Source organism: Pterocles gutturalis, unplaced genomic scaffold (genome assembly GCF_000699245.1).
Source record: "Pterocles gutturalis isolate BGI_N339 unplaced genomic scaffold, ASM69924v1 scaffold30666, whole genome shotgun sequence".
Classification (NCBI taxonomy): domain Eukaryota; kingdom Metazoa; phylum Chordata; class Aves; order Pterocliformes; family Pteroclidae; genus Pterocles; species Pterocles gutturalis.
In genome coordinates this window covers 1-15,518 of record NW_010098819.1, presented here as the reverse complement: position 1 = coordinate 15,518, position 15,518 = coordinate 1, and the positions used below count along the sequence as shown (strand labels likewise).

Below are 15,518 nucleotides of genomic sequence, written 5' to 3'. Positions count from 1 at the left end.
GCTGCAGACTCAAAACAGGGCTATGCAGGTTTGGAATCGGACCGCAAGTCAGTTCTATCCCGGGCTCATCCAGGTCCCAGGTTTATCTTGTTTCCTGCATTCTTGTGTGATCCTTTGTGTCTCACCACTCTTGTAGTGTCTGGGGCAACCTCTGCATCTTGTTGTCATGGCTCCCACCTACAAAAGGTGCCACGTAATGCCTGGCTGGATTGGCAGAGCACTGTTTTTTTGCTAAACAGCTTTAGTATTATTACTGAACAGACCTCATTAAAATTAACTGAGTAGTCCTGAAATAAAGCCTGTAGAAAAGAGTCCAAGCTCTCCAGAGTTTTGATAGGAGAACAGTGGATTTCAAATAAGCACCCAGACTCTGGGGAATTCAAATCTAAATTATAACTGCCTTGGACCAGAGGAACTGCTGGCTCCCTTGACATCATCTCCCTTCATGGAAATGTTTATTGGGGACTATGAGCATCTGCAGGAGGTGCTCAGTGTTTTCTGGGATCCAGCCCTGGATTTGGAGATCTCAGAGGAGCAGCAGTTTGGGTGAGATTTCCTGGTCTGGGACAAGTCTCAGTCTCAGAAATACCAAAAGCATCACAAACTAGGCAGTTTGATTGTGAAGTTTATGTAGGAGAGAAACACAGAAATTAGAGGAAAAAGAAAATCATGAAAGAAAATTCAGCAGTATACTAGCATTTTTTAATGGATTCAGAGCTTGTTTGGTCTTTTGAAGGAAGGTCTTATTTTAACCAAAGCATTTGCCATCTGTTAGTGAACTGAACTGGGTGTCATTTATGAGAGCGTCTTGGTCAAATCCAAAGCATGAATGATGGCCAGCAATCTCTATGAAATAAGGAACTGCCTTATCATCAGAAGGATAGAGATCTGAACACTGCCACTCTGCTTTAATTAAAAAATTAAACAGCGCACATGAAAAACACGGTTACATGACCCATCAACGCTTCTCAGCCAGCTAAAGGCCTTTGGACTCTGGCTTTATTCACCTCACATAACATGTGCATCCCACAGTCACAGGTTGTGAATTATTATCCATGAGCAGAAGCTGACTGCCAACAATCTAAGGCTTTTTAATTAGAATTAAAATGCTACTTTAAAATGATGAAATATTTTACCATATAGAGTATTTACTAAAGCAGATGTTACAATATGATGGAAATGAAAGAGGTACTAAAGTAATTATTGTAACAGAGAGGCTGAAGGCATATTAACTCTGGTAGTCTTTCAAGAGATGCAGTATGAACTACTGTTTCTGGTGTGCTCATGTTTGCTATGCCTTAGGAATGGGGAAAAAACAGCCTGATTGTGTCTTGGAAAGACATTAAAAAAAAAAAAATTCCTGTGCAGTTCCTGGGAGTGGCCATGGCAATATAAAGACTGCAAATTATAGTTATGCATGAAAGTTTTAAGAAGGACAATTTAGAGGTTTTATTAGTGTTCTTTTGATATTTTTTACATGGTCTTATATTTCAAAAAAGGGTTTGTGTTTTCCCCTATTCATCAAAACCAATTCTACAACCTGCAAATTTAGTTTTTTAGGAACAAAATGGGGTACAGAGTCCAAGATGTTATGCTGTCAAAAAGCTATGTTACAGTCCTTTTTTTCCAGTTGTAGATCTGTCAGTTTGTATTCTAATCACACAATTAATGTGTGTAGACCTGTTACACAGTTAGCTTTAAATGAAATACTGAAAAGAGCTATGCTGACCGCAAGTGACTTAGAAAAAAAGACAGTATTTTGAAGTATTAACTTAAGGAGATATGATTATTTTTAATTTGTTACAATTAACGAGGAAACAGAATTACCAGTTTTAGGAGAATCTTAGTAAGCCACCCACAATGTTTACCTACTCTGACATTATCCAAATACTACCTTTTTTGTTTCCAGACTACTAGTTACTGTGTGGTCAGTCAGTCTGGATACACTTGAGTGGAAAATTCCAGGTGTTGGAAGTGGGAGTCAGAAACATATCTGTCATATTTGAGACTTTCCTTGCTCTTCTGTGTTTTTTCAATGTGTAAGTTCTGCTAACAACTGGGTGAATGCTCTGAGCTCTACCACTATAGATCTCCACTACACTTCATTACAACAAGGTGTAATTGGCTCAGAGGCAGCTGGACAGGAACCACTGAAAGGCATGAGACAATAAACTTCTCCAAGTTATTAATGAGAAAAACGACTTGTGACTGTGACTTCTGGTCTTTGGCTCAATCAGCAGCTGTAGGTACTGCTTAAGCCTGCTAGGCATCTTCAGGGAGAAATGTATTTTGTGAGCTTCGTCTGCCTTCACTCAGGCAGACAAAACAAAGAATTTCAAAGGCAGGTAAACTCCTGGCCTCTCTGACACCTCTGATACCTTGTTCCATTTCTTGAATCCCCTCTTCTCCTTCGCCTCCTTCCTTTTTTTCCTTTCTCTTTCTCTCAGTCTTGTGCCTTTCTGAGAGACCTTCCGTGGTTATCATCTCCCATTGACCTCTGCAAGCCCACCTCTGACCTTGTGGATGGAGAACATACAACTGCTGCTCAGATGCTTTGACCAGTGTCACTGGACCAAGTGCCTGCCCTCTCTACTCTATGCTTTCCCAGATGCTCTATGCAGCATACGCCTGGCTGCATCAGAAAATATACATATCCATGCTATTCTAGCATGGATTCAGATTACCCAAGCATATCCAGAACCCTTTCCGCCTTTTTTGAAATTAGTTTTCTCAGTATTTAAGGGAAGGAATGACAAGCAATCATCCTTCCCTCTCTCCTGCAGACTTTTCTGTAGTAGTTAGAGGTTCCTAGCAGTAAGGGATTTTCAGCATATGTGTGCATGTTTCCAAGAAGCCTATTTCTTGAATACCTGAGCATTCATCAAGAGGCCAGGCAAGAGGAGATCTGAGCCTGAACTGAGTGCTTTAACTGTTAGCTACTTGCTCAGCAGTGAGTGGGTGCTCCGCATTGCCCTGCACTCATGGACGCAATGATTTAGATCCCAAATGCGACGGAAACCTGGCTGACAGCAGCAGATCTGGCTTGCCAGCAGGTTCCACCTCGAAGTGTCCAGCAGAGCTGGTCCTTTCTGCTTTAAAGCTGACATGTCCTTCTGCTTATTGCACCTGAGTGAGAAGCACTCAGAGGCTGTGGCAATGAGAGCTGTACACAAAGTGGACAGTTATGTCTCAGGGCCAGATTCTGCCACCCTTCCCAGAAGTAATTCTATTGCCTGTGAATAGTGACATTGAAAACAAGAGGAGTAAGAAATTACATGTGAATGAGAGAGGTGGAGTTATGTTGAGGACTTGGATGTTATCTTTTGGAGTCTAAAAGATGTTTTTGAGCTGTGTAAGTAGTCCTCTCGTTCCATGTCTGCTTTTGCTGGTTTTTGATGTATGTAGATCAGCTGGCTGGGCATTTCCTGGCTCTTGCAGGCTAACTTGCAAAGCTGGCCAGGTGAAACAACGTATTCAAGGCTCTTAGTTTGCTAATGTGGTGGCAGAATATTTCCCACACCTCATCAATACCTATAGCTGTGATAAAGAGGTGAGTGGACGCAGCGGGATGGAAGCAGCATCCACTCCCAGTCACAGGGCCAGGTTTGCACTGGCACACAGTGGGTGGCAGAATTTGGCCTGGGTTGTGCAAAGACCGAGATGTGTGTATGTTTCCTGCTTCAGGTAATAATGTGCTAAGTTACTACTTTATGCACAGAGGTATGGAAACCTTTTTTTACGTTTTTCCCTCCTTCCCTCCTCTTTCCGTTCTATGATCCAGACACCACTAACTGTATGGAGTTGATGACTGGCAGACTTTCCAAATGTGGTAAGAACTTCCTTCCCTTCTGCCTTTTCTCCTTCCCCAGCCCCTGCTGAGCAACATAACAACGCGCCGTCCTGTCCCTTCCCTCCGTTCCCCTTCCCTATCCCCGCTCTCCCACGCTCTTTTCAAGCCCACCCCCCTGTAATAGCCCACTCTGTCTTTCACTTACCGGGCGGACACGAGCATATCCCCCTTACTCTGTTCCTCCCCATCCATGCACAGATGCACAGGCTCCACCACGGCTTTCCCCTTCATAGCACAAGTGTGTGGTGTTGCACTTGAGATTTCCTCCCTCACTGTAACCCAGGCCAGTGATTTTCTTTTTCTTTCCCGGTTTTTTTTCCCCTCTTTTGTTTACTTGCTGCCTTTGATTCATGATTCTTCAGTCCCTTTTCTGCAGTGAAGGTGAATGCTGCCCTGCTAGCTGCTGTCTCCCTTGGTTTCCTGCTATTTATTGAGACAGGATTGCTATGGTATTTAATTCCCTTTTGCATCCACTCCCTTCTTCCCCAGATATCCTTGGGGTAAGAGCCTCCTAAATCTTCCATAAGACACACTGCATATTATCCGTCAGACACTTAGCAAGCATAAATTGTCATAGTTCCAGTCTGGTCTTGGGGAAGGGCATTTTATCTCTAGCTAGAGGAATAGTGAACCTACTGGATTCAGAGTTTTGCTAGGAATGAGAGAAAAAAAATAATTTCCTGCAAAACTTGCAGCTCAACTTGCTTGAGGTTCCATGAATTTTGGTTAACCTGTCCCTTGCCTTCCACACTCTCTGTGCACCCACAGACTGTATTTTTTCTTTCATTACCTGTGCCCCTACTGACTCCTCCAGATACAATAGTGGAAATACCCAAATACTATAAGAGAGGTTTTTGTCTTATTACTTACATCTTGTACAGAAAAGTTCTGTACAAGAGAAGTCTGTTCTCTTTAGATTTCCATTCTGGTATTTAGGTTGAATTCAGATATCTCTGTGAAAGGCAACACAAGCTGTTGAGGAAGTGATCACTGAGCTAGTACCGCTCTCCAGCTGGACCTGTGACTCCTGCGTCATCTCTTCGTAAACTGAGGAAAGTTGCTCTGGAGTTGTTGTGGAGTCTGTATCAACAAAGAAAAATTGTCACAGTGGAGATAATATTAGCTTTATACATGTGTGACTGAGGCAGAATTTGGCCCATTTCCTGCATTTGAGATGATCTCTTTACCTTAAGTTGCAGCTTTGCTGGTGGGAGTTTTTCCTTTGCTCTGAAAGGAGCTCATTTGATTTCTTATTTGAGTTTTCTCTGTTATACCATTTCTGATCTCCTCATGAAGACTCATGTAAGTTGTAGGCAGACCTCCAGCTTCTTCTAGAAGGCATCAGAGAGTAAATCCCTCTTGTCCCTCAAGCCTTTGTTTCTTGCCTGGATCTGGCATTCACATCATATGAAAACATTTAAATACTGATTCTACTGCTTGCTCGCAAGTTAATTGAGCTCTACAGATAACCAGCCAGTGCTCTGTGTTCTCCAGTTAAAACAGGATTCCTGCTCACTCCCAGTTCAGGTAGGCCCTCCAGCTGTCACAGTGTCAGCATCAATCCAACAAGGGACAAAGAGAATAAGCTGAAGGCCAGCAGGGAGACTATTTTGTGGCAACTACAGCACATATAGACCACGCGCACAGATCCAGAGAAGAGAAGGGATGGGTCACAGGGGTTTAATGGAACCGCTTCCTTTGGATCATATTCCTGTTGGTGTGCTCACACACAACAAAAGCAGTGGTGACTGCACCATGCTGAATTCCACCCTCCTGTATAAGTGAAGAACTATTTCATGTGCAGGAGAGCTCACCCACAGTTTAGACAAGGGAGCAAAAGGGAATGATTGGAAAACTGTCCTCTGTGACCTTAAGGACAGGGAACTCCCTGTGAAGTTGACACCATGTTCATCTAGTAACAATAAATAACATAAGAACAACTATGTGGTTTTTTGACCTTATTCCATATTCCGAGAATGACCAGAGGAGCTCATTTTTGCAAAAGAGTTAACTCTGGAGCAGGAAGAGCTAATCAGTTGCTTTATGCCTGGCTCAGCCATGTGAAAGCTCTGGTGGGAATGAGGGATATCTTTTCACCCACTATAAACCACTGAATGTTGTCATTAACAGCAAGGCAAATTTATTTAGTCCTTTAAATGTTATCTCATCTTCTGCTAGCAGTGGTCATCAATCTGAGAAGTGATTTTGCATATAGCCATTGGCATCGAAAAACAAATTAATGTTGAACAGCAGAGATATGTCATGGGAGCTGCCAATATCCAAATGACATAACAGCTACTGTATAAACCCTACCTGTGCACACTAGAAAACTGCTGCCAACTCTTCAAATTTCACAACAGAAGAAAATAATTTGACTCATAATAAAGTTGAAATGCATTGGGGTGGAATATCTTATTTTTATGTTTCCACCCATTTCAGCAGGGGAATAGGCCTTTCCATTGTCAGAAAGACTAAATTGGTTTCCATTAAGTCTTTCATATCTGTTTATAAGACAAAATTTACCTTATAAAAATTAAATGCTTTACATTTAAAATGCAGCTGTAACCTGAAAACTGCCTATAGGGGTGATACCTTCTGACTTAGCTGATCTATTCCTTGTGTGTATTCAGAACCAAATCAGTTTAGTGACAAATAAGCTTTACCACTTGATATGCTGCTGTTAAGCCTTATAAAATCAACACATCTGTAAAAGAATGAGCTGGATTCTGTTTCTTTTGAGGTAGGATTGAGAGAACTGTTTACTGCCATCTAATCTGGTATTTATGTCTATCTCACTGAAGAGTAGGTTGTATAATTGACAGTGAGGTTCTAATAGGTTTTGCAGAGCCTTTACATTAAAAAAAAAAAACAAGCACAAGATAATACACAAACTGGAAAGCCCTCCAGCTTCAACTACAAATCTGGGAATTAGAAAGCAAGTATCATTGTAAATTGAGCTCACTGGATCTGGAGCCATTGAGATACACCACACAGAATCCCACAGTGCCATTTCAGTAGTCCTTGTTCAGAAAAGAGTCTGTCTTTACAAAGTTAAATCACTAGTGAGCTGAGAATTTTTTTGGGTGTTTGACTCAGTAGTAAAGCTGGTTTATAGCCTTTGATAGCTCCCCTTCCCAGCCATACCCTGGCAGAAAGCTCTGAAAAGCCTGCCTTATTCTTGGCTTTACCATCTGAGAAACACTTACCAGAGAGCCTGCAGAATTTCCAGTCCCTACACCGTAGCTGTCTGGGGCTGAATTTTATTTCCAAGTAAGGCAATCGTTGCTTGTTGCTTTCCATCCCTCATGACTCTCAGGAAGTCTTCCGTTACATGAGTGGCGCTTCCATGGAACTCTGAGATGATAAGAGAAGGAAAATGTTAGTACGTATAACTAGTGCAGCTCCAGGCAAATCACGCTGTCGTGCTTAGACCATAACCCTGTGACAACAGGCTGGCCAGGAGACCGTGTGTTTATTCTTAAACATCCTGTGTTGCCACTTACAATTTGAAACCTTGATCCCTGGCACCAGAGTTAAACAAAAAGCTTTATGGATCCTTGTGTGTAGCAGTGGCTATCACCAAAATGATCTGATCAAAGCAGAAGCACAGCAAATCCACTTGCCTTTCATATCTTTCCAATGTATCTCACCCAAAGCTCTTGCTTCCAGTGTTTAGGATTTGACATAGCTTCTTATTCAGAGCCATCTGACCTTGTCTCCTGTGGCCAGTCACCCTCTGTGCACACAGTAAAAGCTTCTCTTCATAACTCCTTGCAATCACAGTTTGATTCATACAGACACACGCCCATGTCAATAGTATCCCAAGCTACATGAGAAATTAGGAGACATTTTGTAGTTTAAAACTAGTTACATCACATTTGGGTTGCAGTTGCAGCATGTAACTTTGTGAGTGCTAATTCAGAGACTGTTGGTGTTATTAGCAGCACCAAATATCTGGATTTGGTGCTCTTGGAAGTGATCCTGATCCATATTGGCATTAATTAGAGTAAGTCTGCTTTTCACGAAGTAGCTGTTTGATGGAAGAGGAGGTTGGTAATTTGCATTCATAAAGTCCTAACTGATGGCAGAAACACTGGTGCTGAAACCTCCAGAAAAAAAGTATGCTGTCCTCCCAGCTGAAAGGCTTTTCTCGCCACTGTTACACTGTGAGGTAGTCAGAACAATAATTTTTTTATTATCTTGTCTGAAAAATGTGCTGGCTACTGGTCTTTCTGAGCATGGCTGATTCTTCTGTCTAAATTGCAACCAAAAGGAGAGATAAAAGGAAGAAGATCACATATTCATTCATAATGCGTGGATCACTATAAGTAAGATAAGTCAGATTTTCCAGAGAGTTCAGGTCAGGTTTCCCAGTTATCCTTGCCCATTCCACTGGTATCCTTTGCTGTCCAAATGGATGGCTGACTCCCCTGACACTGTAGTCATCTCTCTTCATTCTAGTGTTGTGTTGGGGAGACATTTCTTTTCCATTACATGACTCATGTTTTTGAACTGTAGAAGAAGGTAGCAACAAAACTGGCAAATTTGTATTAAATGTGAATCCAGATCTACTGAACTATTTGGTACACGTCAGATCTTATTTTGACGCCTATGGCTAGATTTTTACTCTCCGATATAAGATCTTTTCCTCTTTCCTTGTAATAATATCTAACGCAGAAAACACAGATATCTCTCTCTTAATTAAGATCACAGTACTTTATTTATGGTAGGCAGTGCCTCAAGATACTCCATGTGAATATTTGCTTGCTGTACTAAACTAAATTTGAGATGGCCTCCCCAGAAGATTAAATCCTATTTCGAATGAATTGATTCAGAGGAAATGAGAAGGCAACATTTTACCAGCATACACAGGTCATTTCTCTCCTTAGCAACAGGCCAGAGAACTTAAAACCCGTATCATACTCAAACATCCATCTGGCAATAAAGTACAAAATTATTACATGCCAATACATTTTTTGACATTTTTATAGATAAAAATTGTAATGAAGCAGCAGAGAATGGGTAGCATCAATACTGTCATCTGCTGTGGCTTTACGACTGTAGGTCGTCGGCTTCCCTTCTCAGCACACACTTGTGCAGGCAGATCTTTGTAAAAGGTCAGGCAGATACAGAAAATTCTTGGGATCAGTCCTTCACCAGCCCATTTGCCAGAACAGTGTGATTCTACAAGAGAACCTGGCATCTCTTCATCCCACCACTATCCCTGCCTGCTCTTCCAGTGCCACCAGCTGTCCAAATGAATGTATGATTCCTTCCCCTCCATCATCGTGTCTTCTTTTTTTGAATATTATGTAGGGGTGCTGGATTGGCCAGAGCTATTAATCAGTAATGGAAGTGTTTGTTTTCTAATTAATTACTCATGCCTTATCTCTGCAGAAGGTAGCAGCAAGGAAATATGCCTCATCTATTTGGGTCTTTGCTGCCCATGTTCACCATTCTCTAACTCATTATCCAAGAGCTACCTGCCTCAGTTATATTGTCTGCGACAGGAGAGGCTGAACTGGATCTCAGCTTCCCTGTGTGTGTATGAGAGAGAGAATGTGCAAGACAGAGGCAGAATGGCCATCTGGATGCATCTGGCTAGTCACAAATGTTAGGCCACCCTCCTGCAGAGGAGACGGGATGTTTTAAGGGCGTAAGAAGAAGGATGGGTCATAGAGCATTTGCATGTCAGGTTGGGTGTTCAGATCTGCCCAGGTGTGTAGCAGTTGAAAGTTCCCATCTTCTTCTGGTAGCACAGACACCTGTGGGAAAATCTGAGTAGTCCCTGCCTGCAGTCTGTTTCTGTAACACTGGCATTTTTACTGGCAGTCTTAGGGACTCTGGAAAATAAGCTCTGTTCTTACCTTTGGAAGTCACAAGTTACCCTTCCTAGTTGCAAGTCAGGTGTGCTGCCAAGAAACTGGAGTTGTTCTGTGGACTGTCTGTCTCCATTTTCTAGTCCAAAAACTGAAATGAAATAAAAACAAATGTCCCATTAGGTAGGTAACTGGGGAAAAAATAAATGGGAAAACTTGTTCTGGTCACTCTGTTGTGGCAATTTGTAAATTCATTTAAAAACCACATCAATGTCTCTGGAAATGCTTTCCTGACTTCCTTTATTTTAGACAAATACCAGTCTTGGGATTTCTGCAGTTTCTTCAGCTCACTTCAAGTGGCCTAGGATGGTTTCATAGAGCAGGAGGAAGTTCTGTGTGATGGCCTCCAGCAAGACATTGCAGTGGCCTTTCTGTCACCCTTCTTCAGTCTAGAGGGAAGCCTCATACATCCAACCATTAAATGAGCAAAAAATTCTTTCTGTAGCCCCCTTCAGTAGTCAGTGAGCTCACTGAGGCATCTCTCTGATTTGTATTTGTACAATGCCTAGGCTAGGAGTTCAATATTTTAAGTCTTCTGGTTTTGAAGGCAGAAGGGACTCTGCCATCAGAAACCAAGCAAACAGGCAAAAAATGCCTACTGTTAATAAAGAGGGCTAGAACTCTGTTAGAGTAGTGAAATGGGTTTGAAAGGGAACGGATTATCACCCATCAAGAGATTTTTTCAATGCTTTATGTAAAAGGAGTTGAATTTTTGTTGCATGATTCACTGAAACCACAGATGCCATGGAAATGCAGAGAAAGCTAGGGATGAAAAAGACAAGGGCTTAAAGAGAAAGTAATGAGTATTGGAAGAAAACCTCGGCAGCAGAGGCAGGGAGAAGACAGAAATTACATGAAAGCAACAACGGGAGGAATATGGGAAGTCAGGTTGACAAAGGGTGTCTCTGTTTCCAGTGGAGACCTATCTTTTCCCATTCACTTTCTCCCAAAGCCTAAGCTAAAAATGCAGAAACACAAAATTTCTCAGGCTATACAGAAAGAAAAGGCAGAGTATAATCCCACAGATGGCATATTTGTTTTGTGCAACTTTGTGTTCAGCACCGCAAGAATTCGTGCATTAAAAATACAGAGACTTGAGAAAGATAGTTCCACAGGAGAAGGAAGTGCCTCAGGGTTTGCCTCCATAAAGCCCACAGGAATGTTGCTATTTGCTTCAGTGCAAACAGGACCAAGTCCTGTTACAAAACAACAGGTTCTAAACAGTGACTGAAGCCTCCAGGCTTCTCCTGAAGCTGCCTGTTCACCACCTCCTGTTATTTTCCATGGAGGACTCTGGGGGTCTCTGCAAGGTGCGAGCTGCGTCTTTGCAAGGTGCTTCCTTTGCTGGTGTCACTTCTGGTGCCTGGAGTGAATCACCTCATTTTCCTGTCCTACCTCAGCGCTCCACTTGCACCTTGCTTCTCAAACCTGTGACACCACCAGGGCTAGGTCAACATCCGATAGACTTTCTAAGACCAGCAGATGAAATACTGAGGACTGTGAGGGTTGACACAAGCCACCTGCCCAGCTTGCTTTTACATTTTTGTGTCTGTCTCCAGCTCTTCCTTCCTTTTAGTGCCTGTTGTATCCAAATGCATTCACAGTTTTGACTTCTTTCATAATATTTGTCTATGACAGTGCTGCACACAGGTGCCACAAACCAGTGCCTTCTGCATCAATATATTTCTGTAGCATCCCTTCAATACAAGACCCTTTCATAAGCTTCAGTGCTTGTCTTCAAACCTATTCCCCTTCCCCATCATGCAGCATACAGCTCCTTGGTCTAACTCAAAAATGCACATATCCATCTCCTCCTAACAGATGTAAACCTAATGCTCCAAATCTCCCCTCCTGCCTCTTCTCCTTCTCACGGTTTCTCACCTTTGCTACCCCTTCATGCTGCCTTTGCTCTGTGTTGATGAATATTTGCTCTCAAGGGGAAAGAAGACCTCAGTTACAGATGCATGAAACAACAGGGAGGTTTTGAAGAATCAGTGAGACAAACCTTCATCCCTGTCCAGAGGAAATGGACATTTCCCTTTCTGAAATAAGAGAGGCAGCCTTTTTGAGGGCCCCAGATGGACTTATAGGTGTAAGAGCCTATCACACATTTTGCACTGAATGCTAGGAGTGGAAGACTGCTGAAAAAGCAATTCATCATCACCTGCATTTTCAAGTGTTGTTTTACTGGATGTATAAGCCCAAAGAGAACTGAGAACTAAGAGGAGCAACACCATGCACCACTTTCATGCTTCCAGCATACCTGACCCATGTTTAAATATCTCCAGAGAAAAACGTGAGGACTCTGTGTATCCAAAGACCAATATCTAGACCAGCCCAACAGCGGTCTAAGAGGCTGCCATATAGACAACATCAATGCAGGGATTGTCTGTAATGCTTGGTGTAGGATCAGCTCTTTCTTGACTACAGGACAGGAGAGCATTACTACCTACTATTTAATTACAGGTCCAGATACTACAAAAGGCAAAGGAAGGAAAGGGTTAGTGAAATGGCCTATTTTATTTTTTCAGTAGCTCTCTTTAAACATCCCTAAGGACTTCTTACCTCCCATTAAAATTTTACCTGAAAATGCTGATTGTAAGGAATCCAGTAGTGATACAGGCAAAGAAAAGTAGATTGTTAAATACTTTTGTGCAATAAAGCTCCAGGGACTTCAAAGCCATTAGGGTATGGGGAGGAGAAAGCGTGGATGAAACAGGGGCTGAATTTTAATATGATCAAAAATCTTGTATCAGGACTCAGCAAATACAAGATATAGAAATATAATTTTTAAAATGTTTTATTGCTCCATTCTTGCAAGTTGTACTTTTGTCTACTGTTGCTGTCTACATGAAAACAAACAGCTTCCCCAATTCCTGCAGAGCCCTCCTTACTCTGCCCTCTTCTTTCCCTCTAAGCTTGTTGAATAAACTGCTCAGCTGAGTAACTAAGAGATATTCCCCTTCCCTTTTCTCCCAACCTAGCAGTCTTTCCCTCTCCAGCATTTTTTTCAGTGCTCTTTTTCATTCTCTCTGCTGACTCCATTTGCTTATGAAGATGAGGGGTCCAAAGCCACATAAGAACCAAATCTGCCCACATTCCTGCATTCAAGGCTGAGTGTTTGCTTTCTTTTTTTTTCTTTCTTTTCATTGGAAAAGAATATCCACCTAAAAGTAGAAGTGAGTCTGAGCAGATAGAAATCAGTCTGAGCAGAGCACGTACCCACAAACCTAAAACAGTTTTAGGGAGGCTTAGAGAAATCTCTGAAATAGAAGTCATAGATGTGGAACAGATAGCCCCCTTCCAAAGCATCTGCATGCATGTGGAAGGAAGCAGGTGGAGCTCACGGAGGTCTGAGCCCAAAATGACTGAGAGTTTGATAGCCCTTCTCTTCTTAGCCAGAAATTGAGATATGTGCTGGCTGTTTGTTTGGCCCCATTCCGAAGGCTTCAGTCAGTTAGGTGAATGATGCCCTTGCAGAAAATAACAGCCATTTGCTTGTGGCATTGGTGTAACCGAACGCACAGACAGAACCAGGGCCAGCAGTAAGTAAACCACAAAGCAGCAAGTAGAGGAAGACAAGGAATTAATTAGATTAATACAATTGAGATCCATCACTCTATATGCCAACCATTTGATTTTTCTCAATGCCTGTTAACATGCAGAGGAAAGCAGCAACTACCTGGTTAGCACAAGGAAGGAAAAATAGTAACACATTCAGTTTTGCAGGGCACAAATACTATATATCTCCTCTTTCTTTGTGTAAAAGCAGCTGATATCTGTCTAGCATTTTCCATTAGAGAATGAGAAAGCACTCAGCAAGCTCTTCAGACAAGTGACCGTGCACAGAAAGTACTTGCCTGCTGTAGTAACTGGTTTGCTTATGTTTGTAATAAAAGTGAAGGGACATATTACCAAGCCACTGCTGTCCACCAGCTGTGGATAAATGGCAATCTCTGCTATGAAGAAATCCCTTTGCTCCCAACTGAATGTTGATTTCTTGGGGACGAAAGGTTCCACTCTTCACAGCATACCACAGCACTGGAAGGCAGATAGAAGGAACCCGTTTCCTTCTAGGAGCTGGAGAATGGAATTACTAATGTGGGATAAAAATTATTTGAATTTGTTAGAATAATGGAGGCAATGGTCCCAATATTGAGGAAAGCATCATGGGGTTTCAGTGATCATGAACAGGCATCATCTCCATGGTGTATGTTAGATAGAAACCACCTTCAAAATCCATGTTCTGAGAATTTTGTGTGACCCCTTCTATGTCTGATCAGAATTAAATAAAATTTAAAGGGTCTAGAAAAGCCCCCCAAAAGGCTACCTTTCCAGTAGTAGCTGGTCCCTTTCCCTTGGTAGCACCCCAGAGCCTTTCCTCCAGTATGACTTTCCATACATCCTCTGACACAGGACTAGACTAACAGTGTACAGCACTGCTGCCTGGTGGTCCAAATGGCATGGAAGATTCTATTCTCGCGCACAGTGCCCAACCCATGCAACTGCTGCAACCTGCTCTAGTGGCTGGCATAATGAGATATCTGTTCTAGTAGCTCGCAACCCTACGCTCCTCTCTAGCTCCTGACTCCACTGGAGTGAATGTCATCGTCATGGAGGCTGTACTGTAGAGAGAACGTAAATTCAGGACAATGAGGAAGTAGTTCTTGACCCTGGTAGGTCCCAGAAATGGTTAAATGCATAACAGCCTGCTTCCACGATGCATTCAGCATCTTCATGTCCAGGTGCCTGTTGTCAGAAGGATTTGAAGGTGCTTAGAAGCTTGCAAGCACAAGCCGCAAACCTCACATGCAAATGGCAATACTCATGTCAGCCATAGCTCATTTTTCAAGTGCTGTTTCCCTTTGAACACTCAGGTGCTTCAGGCTTAGTGACTGAAAGGTGAGCAAGGAGATTCTCAGAAATAAATTAAATGCAAGCAAAGGAATCCTAATGCCCGGTGTAGCCAGAGAGCTTAGCGAGGCTGCAAAGCATCAACTGGCGACCACATACAAATGCCCCATGTTTGTAGCAGCAGCACTAAGATGGGATTTGCCTGTATTCACTGAAGTTTCAGTGTGGAGTGGCCAAGTGACTCCAAGTAATAGACTGATCTATTTCAGCCACATGGTACTGTGTCCTCCTGCTAGGTGAGACAGCAAAGGTCCCCCACTCAGGAGAAAACTAGCTCCTTCCCCCTAGGTGTGTTATTCTCCCAGCCTCTTTATTTCTGTAGGTATCCCATCCTAAACACTCTTCCTCTTCCTGCTCATTGTCTTCATCCCCCACACACCCCCACGCACGTGGCTCTGGATCTCCTCATCATGTTCTTCTCGTTAAAAACCCCATTGTTCATTTGTTTGTTTGTTCTCTCTCTTTCTCTCCTCTTTTTCTCTCTCTTTCCCCCTCTTTTTTTTTTTCTTTTTCCTCTCTTTTTTTTTTCTTTCTTTCTTTCTTTCTTTCTTTTTTTGTCTCCTCTGTTTTGTGTACCCAGGCAGCCCATTGAGTAACTTCTTTGACGTAATTAAACAACTTTTTTCAGACGAGAAGAACGGGCAGGTGAGCCATCCCCCCGGCACGCCAACCAAGCATAGCGCAAACAGCAAGCGGAGCGATTCCGGTTCTAATGACTATGGGTCTAGAGGAGACAATAAGTACCCTGCTGGCAAAGACAAGGCAAAGATGGTCTCATCAGTCGGCCTACAAGACCAACCTTAAATAAACACATAAAAAAATAAATAACTTAGAAAAAAAAAAACAAAAACAAAAACAAAAGAGCAAGAAAGAAT

General features: G+C 42.4%; 1 protein-coding gene across 1 annotated transcript in view; it reads left to right on the top strand.

Annotated features, from left to right (window-relative positions):
• Positions 1-15,517, top strand: part of BRSK2 (BR serine/threonine kinase 2) — a gene marked incomplete at its 5' end in the record, with an annotated part of 53,843 nt that extends 38,326 nt beyond the window's left edge. The window contains one exon of the mRNA XM_010074372.1: positions 15,272-15,517. Coding sequence (XP_010072674.1) covers positions 15,272-15,447 — 176 coding nt within the window. The remainder of the gene's footprint in view (positions 1-15,271) is intronic.
• Between the last annotated feature and the right edge of the window lies 1 nt (position 15,518).